The 21,987-nt window shown below is 41.9% G+C and overlaps 1 protein-coding gene across 4 annotated transcripts in view; it reads right to left on the bottom strand.

The window, feature by feature from the left end:
- Positions 1-21,987, bottom strand: part of SLC4A10 (solute carrier family 4 member 10) — a 272,821-nt gene that overhangs the window by 139,021 nt on the left and 111,813 nt on the right. For all 4 annotated transcript variants that reach the window (XM_073305622.1, XM_073305620.1, XM_073305621.1 and 1 more), the window contains exon 3: positions 5,780-5,926. In XM_073305622.1, the coding sequence (XP_073161723.1) occupies positions 5,780-5,926 (147 nt within the window). The remainder of the gene's footprint in view (positions 1-5,779; positions 5,927-21,987) is intronic.

Raw genomic sequence — 21,987 nt, 5'->3', positions numbered from 1 at the left:
CGTGCATTCGCGGCCAGTACAGCTACTGGAAAAGTTGTTAACGTGTCTGGAGATATAGAGCAGAAATCCTCCAGGGACATCTCCATAAAGCTCTCCTGGATGGTCACTCCTCATGGTCACCTGGTTGAAGTAGGGTAATTTTATTAAGGGGACATTCAAAGGTGGCCGTTCCTTCTGGGCTGTGTGCCTGTGGCTGAAAAGAAATATTCCCTGCTGTTATCCATGGTGTGGGGGGGAATGAAGCGATCACCCAATTCTCTGGGATGTGGGGGCAAGGGCAGCCATTCCTGCTGGGCTGCGTGCCTGTGGCTGAACAGAAATCTTCCCCGCTGTTAGCCACGTGGTGGCGGGAGGGGTGAAGTGATCATCCCAGAGAATTGGGTGTGTGTGTGGGGGGGGGGGTTAGTTGGGTTTGTGCTGCATGTTAACCCAAAAACCTCAGCCCCTCCTTTTAAATTGCCAACACATTTTAAATGGCCAACCCAATGGCTGCTTGGTAAGGGAAATGAGGGTGCTGCTGTTTGAAACCATTCCCACATGTTATGAAGCCAAAAGACCGTGACTTACCATGGCTGTCTGCAAGCCGAATTCTGTTACCCGGCCCTGCATGTGTGATCTTTCACACCAAACCGGCAGACCCTCAATATAAGAGGCAAAATGCGACCTTGTACCGAAAGCACATGTGCTATGTAATGTTAACAGCAAGGTTCACCGTGAAAGAGTCTACACATTGTTCTCTAAAATGTGTCTTTTTAACTACTACTCTCCCTTTTTTTTCCCTTCCACAGCTGCAAATGTTTCAACACTCACACTATCATCTCCGGCCCAGAAGCTAGCAAAGATTAGAAAGCAAAAAAAAGCACTCACGATGAAATGTTCTGAGCTCATGCAGTCCTCCCACACCGAAAGATCCCAGCAGAATGCGTGGAGGCAAGCAATGTCAGAGTCCAGGAAAGCACAATATGAACGTGAGGACAGGTGGCGGGTTGAAGATGACAGGTGGCATCAGCTTGCTGACAGAAGGTAGGAGGCAATGCTGAGGCTACTGGAGGATCAAACTGATATGCTCCGGCGTATGGTTGAGCTGAAGGAAAGGCAGGCACACAGACCACCACTACAGCCCCTGTGTAACCAACTGCCCTCCTCCCCAAGTTCCATAGCCTCCTCACCCAGTCGCCCAAGAACAAGGTGGGGGGGCCTTTGGGCACCCAAGCACTCCACCCCCAGAGGACTGCCCAAGCAACAGAAAGCTCGCATTCAGTAAGTTTTAAAGTGCAGTGTGGCCTTGTCCTTCCCTCCTCTCCCACCCCTCCCGGGCTACCTTGGCAGTTATCCCCCTATTTGTGTGATGAATTAATAAAGAATGCATGAATTTGAAACAACAATGACTTTATTGCCTCTGCAAGCGGTGATTGAAGTGGGGAGGGGAGGGTGGTTGGCTTACATGGAAGTAGAGTGAACCAAGGGGGCGGGTTTTCATCCAGGAGAAACAAATAGAACTTTCACACCGTAGCCTGGCCAGTCATGAAACTGGTTTTCAAAGCTTCTCTGATGCACACTGCGCCCTCCTGTACTCTTCTAACCGCCCTGGTGTCTGGCTGCGCGTAATCAGCGGCCAGGCGATTTGCCTCAACCTCCCACCCCACCATAAACGTCTCCCCCTTACTCTCACAGATATTGTGGAGTGCACAGCAAGCAGTAATAACAGTGGGAATATTGACAGGTTTCAGAGTAACAGCCGTGTTAGTCTGTATTCGCAAAAAGAAAAGGAGGACTTGTGGCACCTTAGAGACTAACCAATTTATTAGAGCATAAGCTTTCGTGAGCTACAGCTCACTTCCTCAGATGCATCTGAGGAAGTGAGCTGTAGCTCACGAAAGCTTATGCTCTAATAAATTGGTTAGTCTCTAAGGTGCCACAAGTCCTCCTTTTCTTTTTAGTGGGAATATTGTTTTCACTGAGGTCTAACCGAGTCAGTAAACTGCGCTAGCGCACTTTTAAACATCCAAATGCACATTCTACCACCATTCTGCACTTGCTCAGCCTGTAGTTGAACAGCTCCTGACTACTGTCCAGGCTGCCTGTGTGTGGCTTCATAAGCCATGGGAACAAGGGGTAGGTTGGGTCCCCAAGGATAACTATAGGCATTTCAACATCCCCAACAATTATTTTCTGGTCTGGGAAGAAAGTCCTTTGCTGCAGCTGTTGAAACAGACCAGAGTTCCTGAAGATACAAGTGTCATGTACCTTTCCCGGCCATCCCACGTTGATGTCGCTGAAACGTCCCTTGTGATCCACCAGTGTTTGCAGCACTATTGAAAAGTACCCCTTGCGGTTTATGTACTCACTGCCTTGATGGTCCGGTGCCAAGATAGGGATATGGGTTCCGTCTATCACCCCACCACAGTTAGGGAATCCCATTGCAGCTAATCCATCCACTATGTCCTGCACATTTCCCAGAGTCACTATCCTTAATAGCAGCAGCTCAGTGATTGTGTCAGCTACTTGGATCACAGCAGCCCCCACAGTGGATTTGCCCACTCCAAATTGATTCCCGACTGACCGGTAGCTGTCTGGCATTGCAAGCTTTCAGACAGCTGTTGCCACTCGCTTGTGAACTGTGAGGGCTGCTCTCATCTTGATATTCTTGTGCTTCAGGGCAGGGGAAAGTAAGTCACAAAGTTCCATGAAAGTGCCCTTACGCATGCGAAAGTTTCGCAGCCACTGGGAATCATCCCAGACCTGCAACACTATGTAGTCCCACCAGTCTGTGCTTGTTTCCCAGGCCCAGAATCAGCGTTCCACATCATGAACCTGCCCCATTACCACCATGATGTCCAAATTGCCGGAGCCTGTACTTTGAGAGAAGTCTGTGTCCATGTCCTCATCACTCTCGTCACTGCGCTGCCATCACTTCCTCACCTGCTTTTGTAGGTTCTGGTTCTGCATATACTGCTGGATAATGCGCGTGGTATTTACAATGCTCAAAACTGCCGAAGTGATCTGAGCGGGCTCCATGCTTGCCGTGGTATGGCGTCTGCAGGAGAGCAGAGTGGCAACGGAAGCGGCGGGTGGATGACAATGCTGACAGCAATATGGTGCCCGCATGGAAAAAGAAGGGAAACTATTGTCGGCTGTTGCTTTCACAGAGGGAGAGAGGGGAGAGCAAGGGGTAGCCTGGCAACAGATGGGGCAGTATGACTGCTAGCCGTCATCATCTCCTGGGTGCTCGCCACCAGACAGTGCAGTACAACTGTAGCCTTCATTGTTTCCAGGCAGACTGAATCTCCATGAGACGAAACTTAAGAAGAGAATGACCTGGAGTCACTCCCATTTATGTCCAGGCACCCCTGACAGATCTCACTGAGGTCTGCCAGGAGCACCCATGTCTTCCCAGGTGCCCCGACCGACCTCACTGAGGTCGGCCAAGAGCACCCAGGAGATGACGACGACTACCAGTTGTACTGCACTGTCTGCTGCCACAAGGCAATGAGCTGTTGCTCTGTAGCAGTGCAGTACCATGTCTGCCAGCACCCAGGACACGTACGACGACGGTGAGCTGAGTGGGTTCCATGCTTGCCGTGGTATGGCATCTGCACGGTAACCCAGGAAAAAAGGCCAAAACGATTGTCTGCTGTTGCTTTCATGGGGGTGGGGCCTGACGACATGTACCCAGAACCACGCGCGACAATGTTTTTGCCCCTTCAGGCATTGGGATCTCAACCCAGAATTCCAATAGGCAGCGGAGACTGCGAGAACTGTGGGATAGCTACCCACAGTGCAACACTCCGGAAGTCGATGCTAGCCTCAGTACTGTGGATGCACTCCACCGACTTAATGGACTTAATGGTCTTAAGTGGGGACACACACAATCGACTGTATAAAATCAATTTCTAAAAAATTGACTTCCATAAATTCGACCTAATTTCGTAGTGTAGACATACCCTGAGTAATCTAGGCAACACCACTTATAATTAGGAGAATGACTTTAGCATAAGAGGATTTCCCCTAAAATCAGAGGTTTGACACAGATTCCTTAGGCATCAGGAGAAAGGTAGCCACATGTAATATGCCTAATCTGGATTGCTATTCCACTCTTTTGCCTCTGCAGAACAGAGACTCACTGTCACTTATGCTGAATTGTGCCAAAGAGTGGCATTTTGTGATGTGCACATCAAAGGGTGTAAGGATAAAACTAAAACTCTATTTTTTTACTTGTGATATAGGAAAGGACACAAAGCTAGATGTCTTGGGGTGGAAGGACCTGGGCAAACTTTTCAGCAAATCTAGCTCCCATTTATGCACCTAAATGAAATTAGGAAACTGACTGGGAGCTGTTGGATCCTGACCACTTTTGAAAATGTGGCCTCTTAGTTAACATAAGCTTTCAGTGTTTATCTATTAAAAATATACAACATTATGTATGCAGAAGTTCTTTCTTTAAAACATTTTAAACAACTTTGAACTCTATTTTTTTAAAGAAAGGTTGTTTGAAAAAATATTTCTCTTACTATGCCTTAAAATATTAATCATGGTAAAAAACATACATTTGTATTAATAATGCATGTTTTTCATAGATTTGAAATATACAAATCCATACAAATCCATTTTAAGTGTATCTATATATACACTATATGCTCTTGTGGTAACAAATACATTCCAAACCAAGTCAGCTCATCCATTTTTCTTCATCAATATTAATTCTTCAATTCTTAATCCTCTATTTTCCTACTGAATTTAAGAAACACACTCTTATCTTTCTGCTTTTTCATCCCTGGTATATATGACTGTGAAAGATTTGAGTAAATCAACTTCTTTTATACAGACTTATAGCTTCACCACTTGTAATACACTGCTTCAAAGCTTTCCGCACAGATAATTTAAAATTCAGTCTAAAATAAAGGATCTTGTAATGACTAGTTTGCAACCTAAAATTACACTGGCACTTACATTTCCCCAATGAACTAAAAATATTCTTTTGTGCTACACTATGATATGGTTTCCATTTAGTATGAGCGGTTTGTTTTGCTAGCTTTTTCCTCTCTCCCAAGTCCCCAGTTAGTTGTCATCCAGATGTATGCACGAGGGCATATGTCAAAACACACATATGGGAGTACCCACTTTTCTTCCCCTTTTCAATACATTTGGTGTGGGAGGGTGGCTGAGATCCTTTCATACTAGAAATATTTGATAAATATCACATTTCCCCACATAAATGCCTGTATTCCCCCTTGCATTCATTCTTGTTCCAGCCCCTCTCACAACAAAAAAACAGGGCATGATCCTTAGCTAGACACCGAGGCTGATCTCACAATATGACCTATGTCACAATATATTTACACTTTACAATGTCATGTAAGGACAGAGGCAAGATATAGACTCTGGATCAGATCTTAGGCTGGTGTAAATTCGCAATAGTTCAGGAGCAGGCCCTCTATTTCAATATTAGCACTACATTACGCGGTCTTGCTACATTTTACAGTAGCCAATTCCCCAGCACCAATAGTTTCCATCCATCTATATAAAGTGCCTATCTCCAAATAAATGCTCTAGAATGCTACAACACTACTAAAAGTAAGTATTTTCATTTATTCATCCCCTAAACTTAAACACAATCGGAGGAAACTTCAAAAGATTTTTAGAACAGACCTGAAAGGCTTTGGCTTGCAATCCCAAAGCCCTATTGTCAATACTGACTAAAATATAAGAGGAGGAGAAGTATACATTGTCGTATTGATGTTTATTGTTCAAAGTTCCAGCAAGAAGAAATAAACCTTACCAAAAGGAGGAGACTCTCTCCCATCCTCTAATCCTGAATCTCGTTCCCTGTCTCTCTTTCTGTGTTTGTGTCCACGGTGTCTATGACGTCGGTGACTTTTTCTTCCACCTAGTGGCACATGAACTCCAATGAACAATGTTCGGTGACCTACAAAGAAAGTTACTGTTAAAAAAGTGCAGATGGCAAGATACAATGTCCTATTATAATACTGAAGTGTCACCGATACACAATTTATTGATACAGGAGAAAATCCCAGTACTGAATCTCTGATGCTACAATGACGAATCCCCTAGAGATTTATATAGAGAGAAAGATAAATTTGGGGTGTATTGTAAATTAACAGTAGAAAGATAGATGGATCTTCTTGAATTACATGCTTAATGAAATTACTCTGATTTGTTTGTGCTGGAGTTTTATGCAAGTTGAAACCATGTATGCACCAAATCCTGCCAACCATCCATATGCAGAACTCTCTGTGAAGTCAATGGAAATTTTGCCAAAAAGTTCATGATGACAGGACACAGAATGTATACAACAAAATCCCTGCACTTCCATAACATACTTTGTGTGCCCTATTTACAAATAATTAATGGGTAGCTTAGACTGGTTTTATTTCTACTGATATTTCATTAAAAAAAAATTAACAACGTCTATCTGACCACTACACCTATAGTCCTTGGCTGCTGAGCCTAAGAAATCCAATTTTGCTGATCAAGCCCCACAGATTCACATATCTCAATTATATGACACAATAGAATAATAGCACGGTAAATCACTTCAAAGATAGATAATGTAGCATTCTGACGGGTTTCAGAGTAGCAGCCGTGTTAGTCTGTATTCGCAAAAAGAAAAGGAATACTTGTGGCACCTTAGAGACTAACCAATTTATTTGAGCATAAGCTTTCGTGAGCTACAGCTCACTTCATCGGATGCATTGTATCACCTGTCAGGGATGGTCTAGATCAGTGTTTCCCAAACTTGGGAGGCCGCTTGTTCAGGGAAAGCCCCTGGAGGGCCCAGCCGGTTTGTTTACCTGCCACGTGCGCAGGTTCGGCCGATCGCGGCTCCCACTGGCCGCGGTTCGCTGTGCCTGGCCAATGGAGGCTGCGGGAAGGGTGGCCAGTACATCCCTCGGCCAGTGGGAGCCGCGATCGGCCGAACCTGTGGACACGGCAGGTAAACAAACCGGCTGGGCCTGCCAGTTTGGGAAACACTGGTCTAGATAATACTAGACAAGCGCCATCCTAAGTTTGGGAAACACTGGTCTAGATAAGACTTAGTCCTGCCTTAAGTGAAGGGGACCGGACTAGATGACCTCTCAAGGTCCCTTCCAGTTCTATGATTCTATGAATCACGAAAGGGAACAAACTTGGGAAAGAAATCTGTCAACTCTTATTACACACTCTAGCCTCCTGAATTCACTTAATAGGAAATATTCTGGTAAGTGAATTTAGGAGGCTAAAGCATGTAGTAAGTCATGACAGATTCTTTTCTGATGTTTGTCCCATTTCATGATACAAGTGATACACTGCCATCTTTGAAATGATTTATTGTGCTATTATTCGGTTATGTCACATGACTGGGATATTTAGGAAGCTGTGTTTTCTTCTGAGATATATAAATATATACTTCTCAGATTGTTAACACCAAATGTGTTTTCTTTTCCCCTGGAAATGAACATAACATAGCTACTGGATAATTCTGCTCTGCTGCAATCATTTAGCTGTGTCAATCATATGAAAAGGTCAAGTACATTAAGCTGCTGTAGGCACGTGATCTGTAATCCCATGGAGACTAGCGGCAGAAAACACAGCAAGGCATCATTTGTCACAGTACATGAAAGAAATTCAAGGCTGACAGGAATTCTCTGCAGAAGCAGAAACAAGCTGGAGAAAAACCTCCAGACACAATATTAAAACGTGGGTTTACTTCTTCAATTTAGTCTTTTATATAAAAACATTTAGTGGACAATTTAGAAGGCATTGTCACTGATTTAGGGAAAATGTCCTTGCATATTCATGAGATTTTCTGAAGAACAGCCATGACCTGAAGATGAGTATTTATTTGAGATTTTTCTTTGCCTCTTGTTTAATATTATGTTTTACTCCCAGAAAATGATTTACAGAGAACTGGTGCTTTTACATTATCTCAAACCCAATGCAACCAATAATGCATGAAATAAATAAAAATGTTATCATGAAGAGAATTTACTATAAAGAGCAACAGCAATAATGTATTTCTGAATCTCTCCTTGGTAGGTATGATACAGAATGACATGTGAAAGAAAAGGCTGCCTTCTCAAAGATTTTAATCACTTCCAAAGGCTCAAAAAAATTACTTATTTTGATTTAGTAATTTAATCAGTTCCTGCTGCTTTGTAAAAGCGGGGGGGAAAGTTTATTCTAGTTTTGTGACAGTTAACTATTAAGAGAGGAGCTTGATCTGTGAAGTTCAAGGATCCAAATGCAGCTTCACACTTCACTTTATTCTGAAGATTTGGTATCTGAGGTTTGAATCCAGGGTCATCTCTACTAAATAGGTTGGCAAATCAACAGCAAAACTCCAAATGGCTGAACTGCCCAGGTATCCTCTTTATACAGAGAATAATCCATTTGCATGTAAAAAGGAATTAGGAAACTGAAAAACTGACGGGAATAACAAGAACACACAACAATGGACCAAATTCACATTTGATTTAAGGTTGCGATGTTCCACAGTGGTACTCGGGGCTGTGAGGCACTATACCACCACCACCACCTGCCCTTATCATGAAGCAGTCTTGTCTGATGCTTGCTGTAGCTCAATCAACAGCTTCTAGCCACAGACAATACTGATTTCCAGGTCTCCACAGACCTCGCCATCTCCTGTGCAGGCTAGTGACAGATATACCAATCCCCAAGTCCTTCTGCCAGCATCCCCTTCTGTAGTATCCAGTGCCTGTCACTAGCCAGTCACAGAAAATGGCCAGGTAGGCTGCCTCCAAAGAAACTTCTTAGAGACTAAACTTAACTCTAACAAGCTAAAATCCTTTTCTAAAGTAATTTCTCACCTAAAGAAACCTCCCAGCATCACTAACCCACATGGCCAATACCCAACTTTCATAAATACAAAAAGCACTGTCCTTTTTCTTATCCTTCACTGGGGAAGCAAAGAGGTCCTTTTGCCCTTTCTCTTATAATCCAGTAAACTTTTGAAATGCCCTTTTTGAAGTCTCCCTCACTGTTCGTTCTCTGGTATGCTCCCCTCTGTTGGCTTCACATCCTCCTCCTCCCCTCCCCTCCCCCCATCAATCTGTTTTTCCTGTTGACTTCACCTGTAAATGGGGCTCCATTGTGCTGGCTTTATAATGCTTAATTTACATGAGAGAAACAGGGATTGGTAAATAGACATGCTTTTGTCTGGCAGAAAACCTTTCTGTGCTCTCTGCCTTGTTACAGACTTTAAAACATAATTTCAACATAAAATCATAGAATTGTAGGACTGGAGGGAACCTTGAGATGTCATCTAGTCCAGTCCCCGGCACTCATGGCAGGACTAAGTATTATCTCCACCATCCTTGACAGGTGTTTGTCTAACTTGCTCTTAAAAATCTCCAGTGATGGAGATTCCACAACCTCCATAGGCAATTTATTCCAGTGCTTAACCACCCTGACAGTTAGGAAGTTTTTCCTAATTTCCAACCTAAACTGCCTTTGCTGTAATTTAAGACCATTGCTTCTTGTCCTATGCTCAGAGGTTAAAGAGAACAATCTTACTTCCTCCTCCTCGTAACAACCTTTTATGTACTTGAAAACCGTTATGTCCCTTCTCAGTCTTCTCTTCTCCAGACTAAACAAACCCAATTTTTTCAATCTTCCCTCATAGGTCATGTTTCTAGACCTTTAATCATTTTTGTTGCTCCTTTCTGGACTTTCTCCAATTTGTCCACATCTTTCCTGAAATGTGGCACCCAGAACTGCACACAATACTCTAGTTGAGGCCTAATCAGTGCAGAGTAGAGCGGAAGAATTAGTTCTTGTGTCTTGCTTACAACACTCCTGCTAATGCATCCCAGAATGATGTTTGCTTCTTTTTTTTTTTTTGCAACAGTGTTACACTGTTGACTCATATTTATCTTGTGATCCACCATGACCCCAGAGCCCTTTCTGTAGTTCTCCTTCCTAGACAGTCATTTCCCATTTTGTATGTGTGCAACTGATTGTTCCTTCCCAAGTGGAGTACATAGGATGAAATTCAATAAGGACAAATGCAATTTACTTCAGACCATTTCTCCAGTTTGTCCAGATCATTCTGAATTTTAACCCTATCCTCCAAAGCACTTGCAACCCCTCCCAGCTTGGTAGCACCTGCAAATTTTATAAGTGTACTCCACTCTATGCCATTATCTAAATCATTGATGAAGATATTGAACAGAACCGGACCCAGAACTGGTCCCTGTGGGACCCCACTCACTATGTTCTTCCAGCTTGACTGTGAACCACTGATAACTACTCTCTGGGAATGTTTTTCCATCCAGTTATGCACCCACCTTATAGTAGCTCCATCTAGGTTGTATTTCCCTAGTTTGTTTATGAGACGGTCATGCGAGACTGTATCAAAGCCTTACTAAAGTCAAGATATTCCACAATCCCTTATACAGTGTCAGTACATATTATTCACAACAATGTTGATGACCAGTGTGTCATGGGCTTTCATTTCATACCTAACAGAAGATTTTTTGGGATAAGTACTGTGAAAGCAGCATGTTGGGTGTGGTGAGTTTGTCAAGCCTGATAGGAGGGGCTGACACAGAGAATTGAAATGTTTGCCAGCTGGCACCAATGACTTTGTGTCACAAAGGGCAATGGAGTTACACCATGGATGAATTTCAGTAAGTGTAGAAGGGAATCAATGGGAGATTCCAGTAGTGGAATCCTAAACACATATGGGGAATCAGGAAGTCCACAGGGGAAGTTTTACAGGTGAAGTTTGCAGAGACAGGAAGAAATAACACTTTGCTACAGAAGACTGAAGGAATGGAAAAAAATAAGTGAAACATCCGTGAAGGAAAAATTAAGGAGGCCTGAAGGAGTATAATTACAGGCCAGAAAGAGATAATTTGGGAGGAAAATGAAAATGAGAGTATTCTAAAAGGTGATGAGCAGACACTGAAAGACAGATGGAGTAACAGAAAGACAGAAGGGAGAATGAACAGGACAAGTGAAGCAACCATTACTGCAAATCATCTCTCAATGAAAGAGATCTTGCAAGGTACTGTCAAAGGTCTAAGCTCCTTCTCTGTAAGCTAATAGATAAGCTAGTAAAAAAACCATGTCTCTAATGACACCTGTCAACTGCCGGTATCCTGGATCCCTCTCAGTCAGGCTCCAATCCAGAGCATGGGAAAAAAATTGGCACATGTTGCTCTGGTAGATAATCTCTTGCTGTCCATAGGCAAGGGAACTACACCCATCCTGCTGGGCCACTCTGGAAAATTTTTTTCCATAGACAGAATTTTTACAGGAGCTGAACTCTAGACCCTAGAATTTATATCCACAAAAGTCAAAAATGACCATCAACCTCACCACTATCAGAATTAAAGGTAAATTAATTTCTTCAGCTTGGTTTTCTCTTGAGTTCTCTGAACTCACCCAGTTACAGAACACAAACACATAAATAAACCAAAAAATTCAAATCCCCTATTGATCAATAGTTCTACTTGCAAAGTGGAGTACTCATTATGCAGTGTAAGATAGTGGTAGAATCAAGCCCTTTGAGGTTAATGGAGCTAAGAGCAGTAAGCAGCCTGGGCTCATAAAGAGAGAATCTTGACCAACAAACTTGATTGTTTTTCAATACAGAATTAGAGTGGATATGGTAAAATTCCAGTGGATGTAACATATGTGGATTTTAATAAAGAATTTGATAAACTGACTCATGAAATCTTAATTGAAAGTTCATTTAAATCTGTTAGGATAAAACCACTGTCATGTGAATTGAAAACTATATAAAAAGCACTGTAAACAAATTTAAATGATAAATGCCAGTGTTCTGAGTTTTGGGGAGGTGTCTAGTGGGGTACTGCAGGGACTTGTGTTAGAGCCAGTCTTATTTAACATCTTCATTAATGATGAGGAAGAGGGAACAAACACCACATTCATGTCATTTGCAAATTGAGAACACAAACACAAATGAAAACAAAAGGACCTATAGAGACTTCAGATCAGGACAGAAAATAATAAATGACATTTAGCTTAGAAAAAAGTACAAGTTAGCACATCATGAGAAAAATAATCTGAATCACATACTCAAAGGAAGGAAGAATCCCAGAAACCAGTAATGATGAAAGAGGTAGTTGGATCCACTCATACAATTTGATGAAGGTTTCAAAAACTTAAATTATCCCTGTCGATAATAAACATGTACAATTCCTGGTCATGCAACTGCATGACCTCCTATTGATGTTATAACTGTACTTTGTTGCACCACTAAATTGCTGCCAGCGTTTCTTTTATTATTATTTCAAAGACCTACTTCCAGAGAGGCTCAATGAAGGAATAAGGGCTAAGGCCCAATCTTCCATACATGTAGTGTGGACTCCCACATTGTTGTCAAGTCCCAAGGGTCAACAAGCCCCCAAGCCAGTTTAAGGGTCCACACAAAAGCAACTATTTGAAGAATCACAGCCTAATATGATACAAAGTATAGACTATGGGTGAAATCCTGGCCCCACTGAAGTCAATGACAAAACTCTCATTGATGTCAACAAGGGCAGGATTTCACCAGGCAAGTTCAAGACTGTAAAATTTCATATTTTTTAGCCAAAGGTGACAATAACTACATTTATTAGAAGCAACATAAAACATATGGCTGAAACTGGCAAAAATTTAAAGAAAAAGGATCATATGGCCTAATCCTAGATTTATTGAAGTCAATGACAAAACACCCAGTGGGGCCAGGATTTGACACTTAAGGAATAATCATAGAACCATAGAATATCAGGGTTGGAAGGGACTTCAGGAGGTCATCTAGTCCAACCTTCTGCTCAAAGCAGGACCAATCCCAAACTAAATCATCCCAGCCAGGGCTTTGTCAAGCCTGACCTTAAAAACTTCTAAGGAAGGAGATTCCACCACCTCCCTAGGTAATGCATTCCACTGTTTCACTACCCTCCTAGTGAAAAAGTTTTTCCTAATATCCAACCTAAACCTCCTCCACTGCAACTTGAGACCATTACTCCTTGTTCTGTCACCTGCTACCACTGAGAACAGTCTAGATCCATCCTCTTTGGAACCCCCTTTCAGGGAGTTGAAAGCAGCTATCAAATCCCCCCTCATTCTTCTCTTCTGCAGACTAAACAATCCCAGTTCCCTCAGCCTCTCCTCATAAGTCTTGTGTTCCAGTCCCCTATTCATTTTTGTTGCCCTCCACTGGACACTTTCAAATTTTTTCCACACCCTTCTTGTAGTGTGGGGCCCAAAACTGGACACAGTACTCCAGATGAGGCCTCACCAATGTCAAATAGAGGGGAACGATCACATCCCTCGATCTGCTGGCAATACCCCTACTTATACAGTCCAAAATGCCGTTAGCCTTCTTGGCAACAACGGCACACTGTTGACTCCTACCCAGCTTCTCGTCCACTGTAACCCCTAGTCCTTTTCTGCAGAACAGCTGCCTAGCCATTCGGTCCCTAGTCTGTAGCGGTGCATGGGAGTCTTCCGTCCGAAGTGCAGGACTCTGCACTTGTCCTTGTTGAACCTCATCAGATTACTTTTGGCCCAATCCTCTAATTTGTCTAGGGCCCTCTGTATCCTATCCCTACCCTCCAGTGTATCTACCTCTCCTCCCGGTTTAGTGTCATCTGCAAACTTGCTGAGGGTGCAATCCACATCATCTTCCAGATCATTAATGAAGATATTGAACAAAACCGGCCCGAGGACCGACCCTTGGGGCATTCAACTTGATACCAGCTGCCAACTAGACATGGAGCCATTGATCACTACCCGTTGAGCCCGACAATCTAGACAGCTTTCTATCCACCTTATAGTCCATTCATCCAGCCCATACTTCTTTAACTTGCTGGCAAGAATACTGTGGGAAACCGTATCAAAAGCTTTGCTAAAGTCAAGGAACAACACGTCCACTGCTTTCCCCTAATCCACAGAGCCAGTTATCTCGTCATAGAAGGCAATTAGATTAGTCAGGCATGACTTGCCCATGCTGACTGTTCCTGATCACTTTCCTCTCCTCTAAGTGCTTCAGAATGGATTCCTTGAGGACCTGCTCCATGATTTTTCCAGGGACTGAGGTGGGACTGACTGGCCTGTAGTTCCCAGGGTCCTCCTTCTTCCCTTTTTTAAAGATGGGCACTACATTAGCTTTTTTCCAGTCATCTAGGACCTCCCCCGATCACCATGAGTTTTCAAAGATAATGGCCAATGGCTCTGCAATCACATCCGCCAACTCCTTTAGCACTCTCGGATGCAGCGCATCTGGCCCCATGGACTTGCGCTCGTCCAGCTTTTCTAAATAGTCCCCAACCACTTCTTTCTCTACAGGGGGTGGTCACCTCCTCCCCATGCTGTGCTGACCAGTGCAGCAGTTCGGGAACTGACCTTGTTTGTGAAGACAGAGGCAAAAAAAGCATTGAGTACATTAGCTTATTCCACATTCTCTGTCACTAGGTTGCCCCCCTCATTCAGTAAGGGGCCCACATTTTCCTTGACTTTCTTCTTGTTGCTAACATACCTGAAGAAACCCTTCTTGTTACTCTTAAAATCCCTTGCTAGCTGCAACTCCAGGTGTGATTTGGCCTTCCTGATTTCACTCCTGCATGCCCGAGCAATATTTTTATACTCTTCCCTGGTCATTTGTCCAATCTTCCACTTCTTGTAAGCTTCCTTTTTGTGTTTAAGATCAGCAAGGATTTCACTGTTAAGCCAAGCTGGTCGCCTGCCATATTTACTGTTCTTTCTACACATCGGGATGGTTTGTCCCTAAAACCTCAATAAGGATTCTTTAAAATACAGCCATCTCTCCTGGACTCCTTTCCCCCTCATGTTATTCTCCCAGGGGATCCTGTCCATCAGTTCCCTGGGGGAGTCAAAGTCTGCTTTTCTGAAGTCCAGGGTCTGTATTCTGCTGCTCTCCTTTCTTATCTGTGTCAGGATCCTGAACTTGACCACCTCATGGTCACTGCCTCCCAGGTTCCCATCCACTTTTGCTTTCCCTACTAATTCTTCCTGGTTTGTGAGCAGCAGGTCAAGAAGAGCTCTGCCCCTACTTGGTTCCTCCAGCACTTGCACCAGGAAATTGTCCCCTACACTTTCCAAAAACTTCCTGGATTGTCTGTGCTCCGCTGTATTGCTCTCCCAGCAGATATCAGGGTGAGTGAAATCTCCCATAAGAACCAGGGCCTGCGATCTAGTTACCTCCGTTAGTTGCCAGAAGAAAGCCTAATAATCAATTGTTCAGGACCTATTTCAATTTTCTTTAAGAGCTAAATCCAGCCCTCGTTGTGTGTTTTGCCATTGACTTCATTAGCATTACGATGCCACGAAAACATTCCCCAACTGTACCCCATTGTGTTAGGACATGGGGACCCAGGGCTAAATTCTGCTCTCAATTGTGTGTGTATAGCACCTTGCACAATGTGCCCACAATTGCTAATCAGGGCCTGTGTGTACTATGGTAATATACAAGATTACTACAAATAATCAGTTTACACTGTTGTCATCCCAAATTTGGCCCATTATCTTTAATTGTGAATTTCTTGTGTTATGTAGGTTTAAGCTACAACATAAATGCCACTCAGGTTTATTTACCTTGATTTCTTTGCTTTGACTTTGCAGTCAATTTTTCAAAGTCATATCAAGTTAAGGATGCTGTTATGAACAGTTCACAGAGTTTATACATTATTCTTACATTCTTGTATAAACTGCAAATCTAACAGCAGACAAGTGATTACAACACATTAGTTATACAAAGCACACAAATATGTATACTTACAACATTTTTCTCACCAAAAATATAGAATTAAAAGTCTGAAGTAACCTAAGTAATGACAGCACCAGCCAATCCAATTAATTCAGTGACAATGTATGAAACTACAAGTGACACCAGTACATGTGCAAGTAGATAATATTGCCCCTATATCCTGACATCCATTTTTATTTGGAAACTCTATTAAATTAAATGAGAGTTCTACATGTCAAATGATTGCAGGCTGCAGTCCCATATGACCTACGACTTTTTGGAGCAAAGTCTTCACTAGTATGCTGGGCAATGCTACCTAGATTATTAGGGTTTGCACTATGTAGTACCATCTCCCATGGACTGAACAAAGATTGCCTACATCATTGGTTAAGTCCCATGAAGGGTTTTCCCTTTTAAGTCACCACCATAAAAAATATACATTGCTCAAGGTATACACTACATATTAAAAGGAGGCTCTTCTTTTTTTAAAATGACCCACACATTTAAAAATGATATTGTAAATGACCAATCATGGCTTGTTACATTTTTTATTAATTATTATATTATATTACTTGGTTTGGCCCCCAAGGAACCCTCCTGCCTTTCCGAAAGAGAAACTCTACTTCATGCTAGAACTTATTATTTTTCTTATGTCACCAGCCTATCTTGAGGCCAGGTACATGTCGGGACAGTAAGGGAAGAAACACAGATTGCTCTCACTGAAGAAGGTGTTCAGGAAGACGACAAGAGCACCTATGCTTCTCCCTCCACCTGGGAGTGGTGGTGAAGATTACTTGTGCCCATCCACTCTACTAAGTGGGGCACTGGGAAGGGCCACATGTTCCCTTTTAAAAAAAAAATCTTCTAACCCAAAGAACAAAGAGCATCAGTTTCCTCCTGAACCCCCAAATAAAAATTTGCCAATTGAGGATTGGGTTTGGGGATCAAAGGTAAATTCTAAGACACTTTTGTGCATGCATGCACACATACATACTGACTGGCATTGTGCATAGTTTGGCCAGATCCCCAGCTATGACCAAAAGGGCACAGCTGGCACCATGGATTTACAGGCTCAACAGCACATATATTTGCTGAAAAGGGATTTCCCTCACTAATGGTTTACTTTTTTAAAGTTACAGTGACTATTAGTGACTATATTGCAACTTGAAAATTAGAATGAATTTAGCAGAGCAAATTACACAATTTGCCTAATCCTGCATGTTTTACCCAGACAAAACTCCCATTGAAATCAATAGGAGTTTTTCCTAAAGCTGCAATCCTGCAAATACTCACACACATGCTAAAACTTAAGCATGCAAGTAGATCCATAGACTTCAGTAGATCTACTCATGCTAAATTTAAGCACATGCGTAAGTCTTTACAATATTGGAACCTAAGATCAGGCCAAATACATTTTAAGATAGGATCTCTCTGGGAAACTAAATTAGTATACACGGGATGTAGACAGGATAACAATTTAATCAAGAAATACTGTAGGATACGTTGATCCGCTCTGAAATGTCACTTTCACACAATGCTACAAATACACTGTTAGACTATATAATTAAAAATGAACATGCTTAATCAGGTTCTAGATGGCTGGGAAACAAAAAACAAGAAGTATACTGTTAAACCTATGCACTGAAAACATAAGAGGCTTTGGCCACTTGTGGTTTATCTTCAAAATATTAAGCAGTTTCTTATAGAAAATAATTTTAGGAATTAAAGAAATAATTTTCATTGTTATAAAATACTATTTTTTAATTTTTACAGGATTATATAAAATAAAATGAATGGGAGCCCATTCTATATTATAACTCAGATTTAATAACTTTCAGGAAGGAGAGAAAATGTATAGTCAAGGCTTTCCCAAACTTTTTAGGAAAGGGTGAGAAGGGAAATGGGAGCAAACTGTCAGAAGGTTTTGAAATGTGGCTCGAAACAGAATACATGATTTTTTCATATAAATTTTAAGGCCAAGAAGGGAACCATTATAATCATCTAATCTGACATCCTGTGTAACAGAGGCCAAAGAATTTCCCTGCATTAATTCCTGCTTCAAATCCAGTAGCTGTGGTTGAGGTAGAGCACATCTTTTAGAAAAACATCCAATCTTGATTATAAAATTTCCAGTGATGGAGAATCTACCATAACCGTTGGTAAAAAAACAAGGAGTACTCATGGCACCTTACAGACTAACAAATTTATCTGGGCAAATAAATTTGCTAGTCTCTAAGGTGCCATGAGTACTCCTCGGTTTTTTTGCTGATACAGACTAACATGGATACCACTCTGAAATCCTCACTGTTAAAAAGTTGTGCCTTATTTCTAGTCTGAATTTGTCTACGTTCAACTTCCAGCCACTGGATATTGTTATACCTTTTCTGCTAGATTGAAGAACACTTTATTTATCACATTTATGTTCCTCTTATAGGTACTCAGACTGTGATCAAGTCACTCCTTAAACTTCTTTTTGATAAGCTCAATATTGAGCTCCTTGAGTCACTCTCTCAAAGGCATATTTTCCAATACTTTAATCATTCTCCTATCTCTTCTCTGGACCCTCTTTAAATTTTCAGCATCCTTCATGGCATGTATAGGTTGCAAATATCTAAGACTGCAGTAGGGGAAAAATAATGAAGTCTTCACTTAAAGAAATTTATGGAAGGCCTTTAATAACAAACACAGAAGGACTAGGATATTTTTGCTTCACAACACCCACTTAGTAATATAGAAAGTATAGACAAGGTTTGGCAAAAAGAACGTGCATGTATAACACATTCCTCTCTGAGGAAATGGCTCAGCACATGACAGCCTGGCTCTTTCGCTCAAGCTATAGAGATTGACTTTTCTAGCTCTAGAGATCCCTAGTTGAATCCCTGGTGGCAGGCAAGGTATGGGTCTCAGACAGGGAGCGCTTACTCTGACGAGACAAAGCATATAACCCAGTGGTCAGTACATATGATGTGTCCCTCTCTGCATGAGCCACAGACAATGCGAGTCTCTTACAGTCCCCAACTAATGGGCATAGCTGTTTAGCTTGATTTGTAGAGACCCATGCTTTCAGGACTGGAGGTCACTGGTGTAGGTCAGGATAGTGACCGTTACATAGAGGACCTGAAGAAAACAGAGGGCTTTTGCAGCATCTCCAAAATATTAACAGATGTAGGCTCTGGTGGTCTGTGTATGGAAGAAACACACTCCACAATCAAGATGCCAGTTTATAGCAAAGAGGCGCAGTTCAAGTGACCCTGGTGACCTCAGATGAAATAGCATTGCATGATTAGATAACAGGGCTCAGATTTTCCTGGATGTGATACCTGATGGATTCCTTCACCAAGTAGTTGCTGAACCAACAAGAGGGGATACCATTTTAGATTTGGTTTTGGTGAGTAGTGAGAACCTCACAGAAGAAATGGTTGTAGGGGACAACTTGGTTCAAGCGATCATGAGCTAATTCAGTTCAAACTAAATTAAAAGATAAACAAAAATAGATCTGTGACTAGGGTTTTTGATTTCAAAAGGCCTAACTTTAAAAAATTAAGGAAATTAGTTAGGGAAGTGGATTGGACTGAAGAACTTGTGGATCTAAAGGCAGAGGAGGCCTGAAATTACTTCAAGTCAAGGTTGCAGAAACTATCAGAAGCCTGTATCCCAAGAAAGGGGAAAAATCTCATAGGCAGGAGTTGTAGACCAAGCTGGATGAACAAGCATCTCAGAGAGGTGATTAAGAAAAAGCAGAAAGCCTACAAGGAATGGAAGATGGGAGGGATCAGCAATGAATGCTACCTTATTGAGGTCAGAACATGTAGGGATAAAGTGAGAAAGGCCAAAAGCCATGTAGAGTTGGACCTTGCAAAGGGAATTAAAACCAATAGTAAAAGGTTCTATAGCCATATAAATAAGAAGAAAACAAAGAAAGAAGAAGTGGGACCCCCTAAACACTGAGGATGGAGTGGAGGTTAAGGATAATTTAGGCATAGCCCCATATCTAAACAAATACTTTGCCTCAGTCTTTAATGAGGAACTTAGGGATAATGGTAGGACAACAAATGGGAATGAGGATATGGAGGTAGATATTACCACATCCGAGGTAGAAGCCAAACTCGAACAGCTTAATGGACTAAATCAGGGGGCCCAGATAATCTTCATCCAAGAATGTTAAAGGAATTGGCACATGAAATTGCAAGCTCATTAGCAAGAATTTTTAATGAATCTGTAAACTCAGGGATTGTACCGTATGACTGGAGAATTGCTAACATAGTTCCTATTTTGAAGAAAGGGAAAAAAAGTGATCCGGGTAATACAGGCTTGTTAGTTTGACATCTGTAGTATGCAAGGTCTTGGAAAAAATTTTGAAGGAGAAAGTAGTTAAGGACATTGAGGTCAATGGTAATTGGGACAAAATACAACATGGTTTTACAGAAGGTAGAACGTACCAAACCAACCTGATCTCCTTCTTTGAGAAGGTAACAGATTTTTTAAACAAAGGAAACACAGTGGATCTAATTTACCTCGATTTCAGTAAGGCATTTGACACGGTTCTACATGGTGAATTATTAGCTAAATTGGAAAAGGTGGGGATCAATATGAAAACTGAAAGGTGGATAAGGAACTGGTTAAAGGGAAGACTACAATGGGTCACACTGAAAGGTGAACGGTCAGACTGGAAGGAGGTTACTAGTGGAGTTGCTCAGGGATTGGTTTTGGGACCAATCTTATTTAATCTTTTCATTACTGACCTTGGCACAAAAAGCGGGAATGTGCTAATAAGGTTTGCGGATGACACGAAGCTGGGAGGTACTGCCAATACAGAGAGGAACCGAGATATCATACAGGAGGATCTGGATGATCTTGTAAACTGGCGTAATAGTAATAGGATGAAATTTAATAGTGAAAAGTGCAAGGTCATGCATTTAGGGATTAATAACAAGAATTTTTGTTATAAACTGGGGACGCATCACTTGGAAGTAACAGAGGAGGAGAAGGACCTTGGAGTATTGGTTGATCACAGGATGACTATGAGCCGCCAATGTGATATGGCCGTGAAAAAAGCTAATGCGGTCTTGGGATGCAACAGGCGAGGTATTTCCAGTAGAGATAAGGAGGTTTTAGTACCATTATACAAGGCACTGGTAAGACCTCATCTGGAATATTGTGTGCAGTTCTGGTCTCCCATGTTTAAGAAGGATGAATTCAAACTGGAACAGGTACAGAGAAGAGTTACTAGGATGATCCGAGGAATGGAAAACCTGTCTTATGAAAGGAGACTCAAAGAGCTTGGCTTGTTTAGCCTAACCAAAAGAAGGCTGAGGGGAGATATGATTGCTCTCTATAAGCATATCAGAGGGATAAATACCAGGGAGGGAGAGAAATTATTTTAGTTCAGTACCAATGTGGACACAAGAACAAATGGATATAAACTGGCCATCAGGAAGTTTAGACTTGAAATTAGAGGAAGGTTTCTAACCATCAGAGGAGTGAAATTCTGGAATAGCCTTCCAAGGGAAGCAATGGAGGCAAAAGACATATCTGGCTTCAAGACTAAGCTTGATAAATTTATGGAGGGGATGGTATGATGGGATAGCCTAATTTTGGCAATTAATTGATCTTTGACTATTAGCTGTAAATATACCCAATGGCCTGTGATGGGACGCTAGATAGGGTGGGATCTGAGTTACTACAGAGAATTATTTCCTGGTTGTCTGGCTGTTGAGTCTTGCCCACATGCTCAGGGTTTAGCTGATCACAATATTTGCGGTTGGAAAGGAATTTTCCTCCAGGGCAGATTGGCAAAGCCCCTGGGGGTTTTTCACCTTCCTCTGCAGTGTCGGGCATTGGTCACTTGCTGGGTCCTCTGAACCTTGAAGTCTTTAAACCACGATTTGAGGACTTCAATAGCTCAGACATAGGTCGGGGTTTGTTACAGGAATGGGTCGGTGAGATTCTGTGGCCTACATTGTGCAGGAGGTCAGACTAGACAATCATAATCATCCCTTCTGACCTTAAAGTCTATGATTAGAGAGAGAGAATCTCTCAGGTAACTCGTTCTTAAACCATTTAGGGAATTATAGATAGGAACCAATAGGTTGAACTCCCCCCGAAGGCAATAGGCTTTAGCAGTTAGAACTGGTCCAATGTGATTTTGTAGTCTTCCTGAAAATTAACAGTAGATACAAAATTCTTTGAAAATTAACTGAAAATGAATAGTTAAGAATAACATTTTTGTTTTTCTTATGGGAGAAAGAACA

The sequence above is a fragment of the Lepidochelys kempii genome, chromosome 11 (assembly GCF_965140265.1).
Source record: "Lepidochelys kempii isolate rLepKem1 chromosome 11, rLepKem1.hap2, whole genome shotgun sequence".
Classification (NCBI taxonomy): domain Eukaryota; kingdom Metazoa; phylum Chordata; order Testudines; family Cheloniidae; genus Lepidochelys; species Lepidochelys kempii.
The sequence above is the reverse complement of the archived record's forward strand: the minus strand, read 5'-3'. Positions and strand labels throughout refer to the sequence as shown.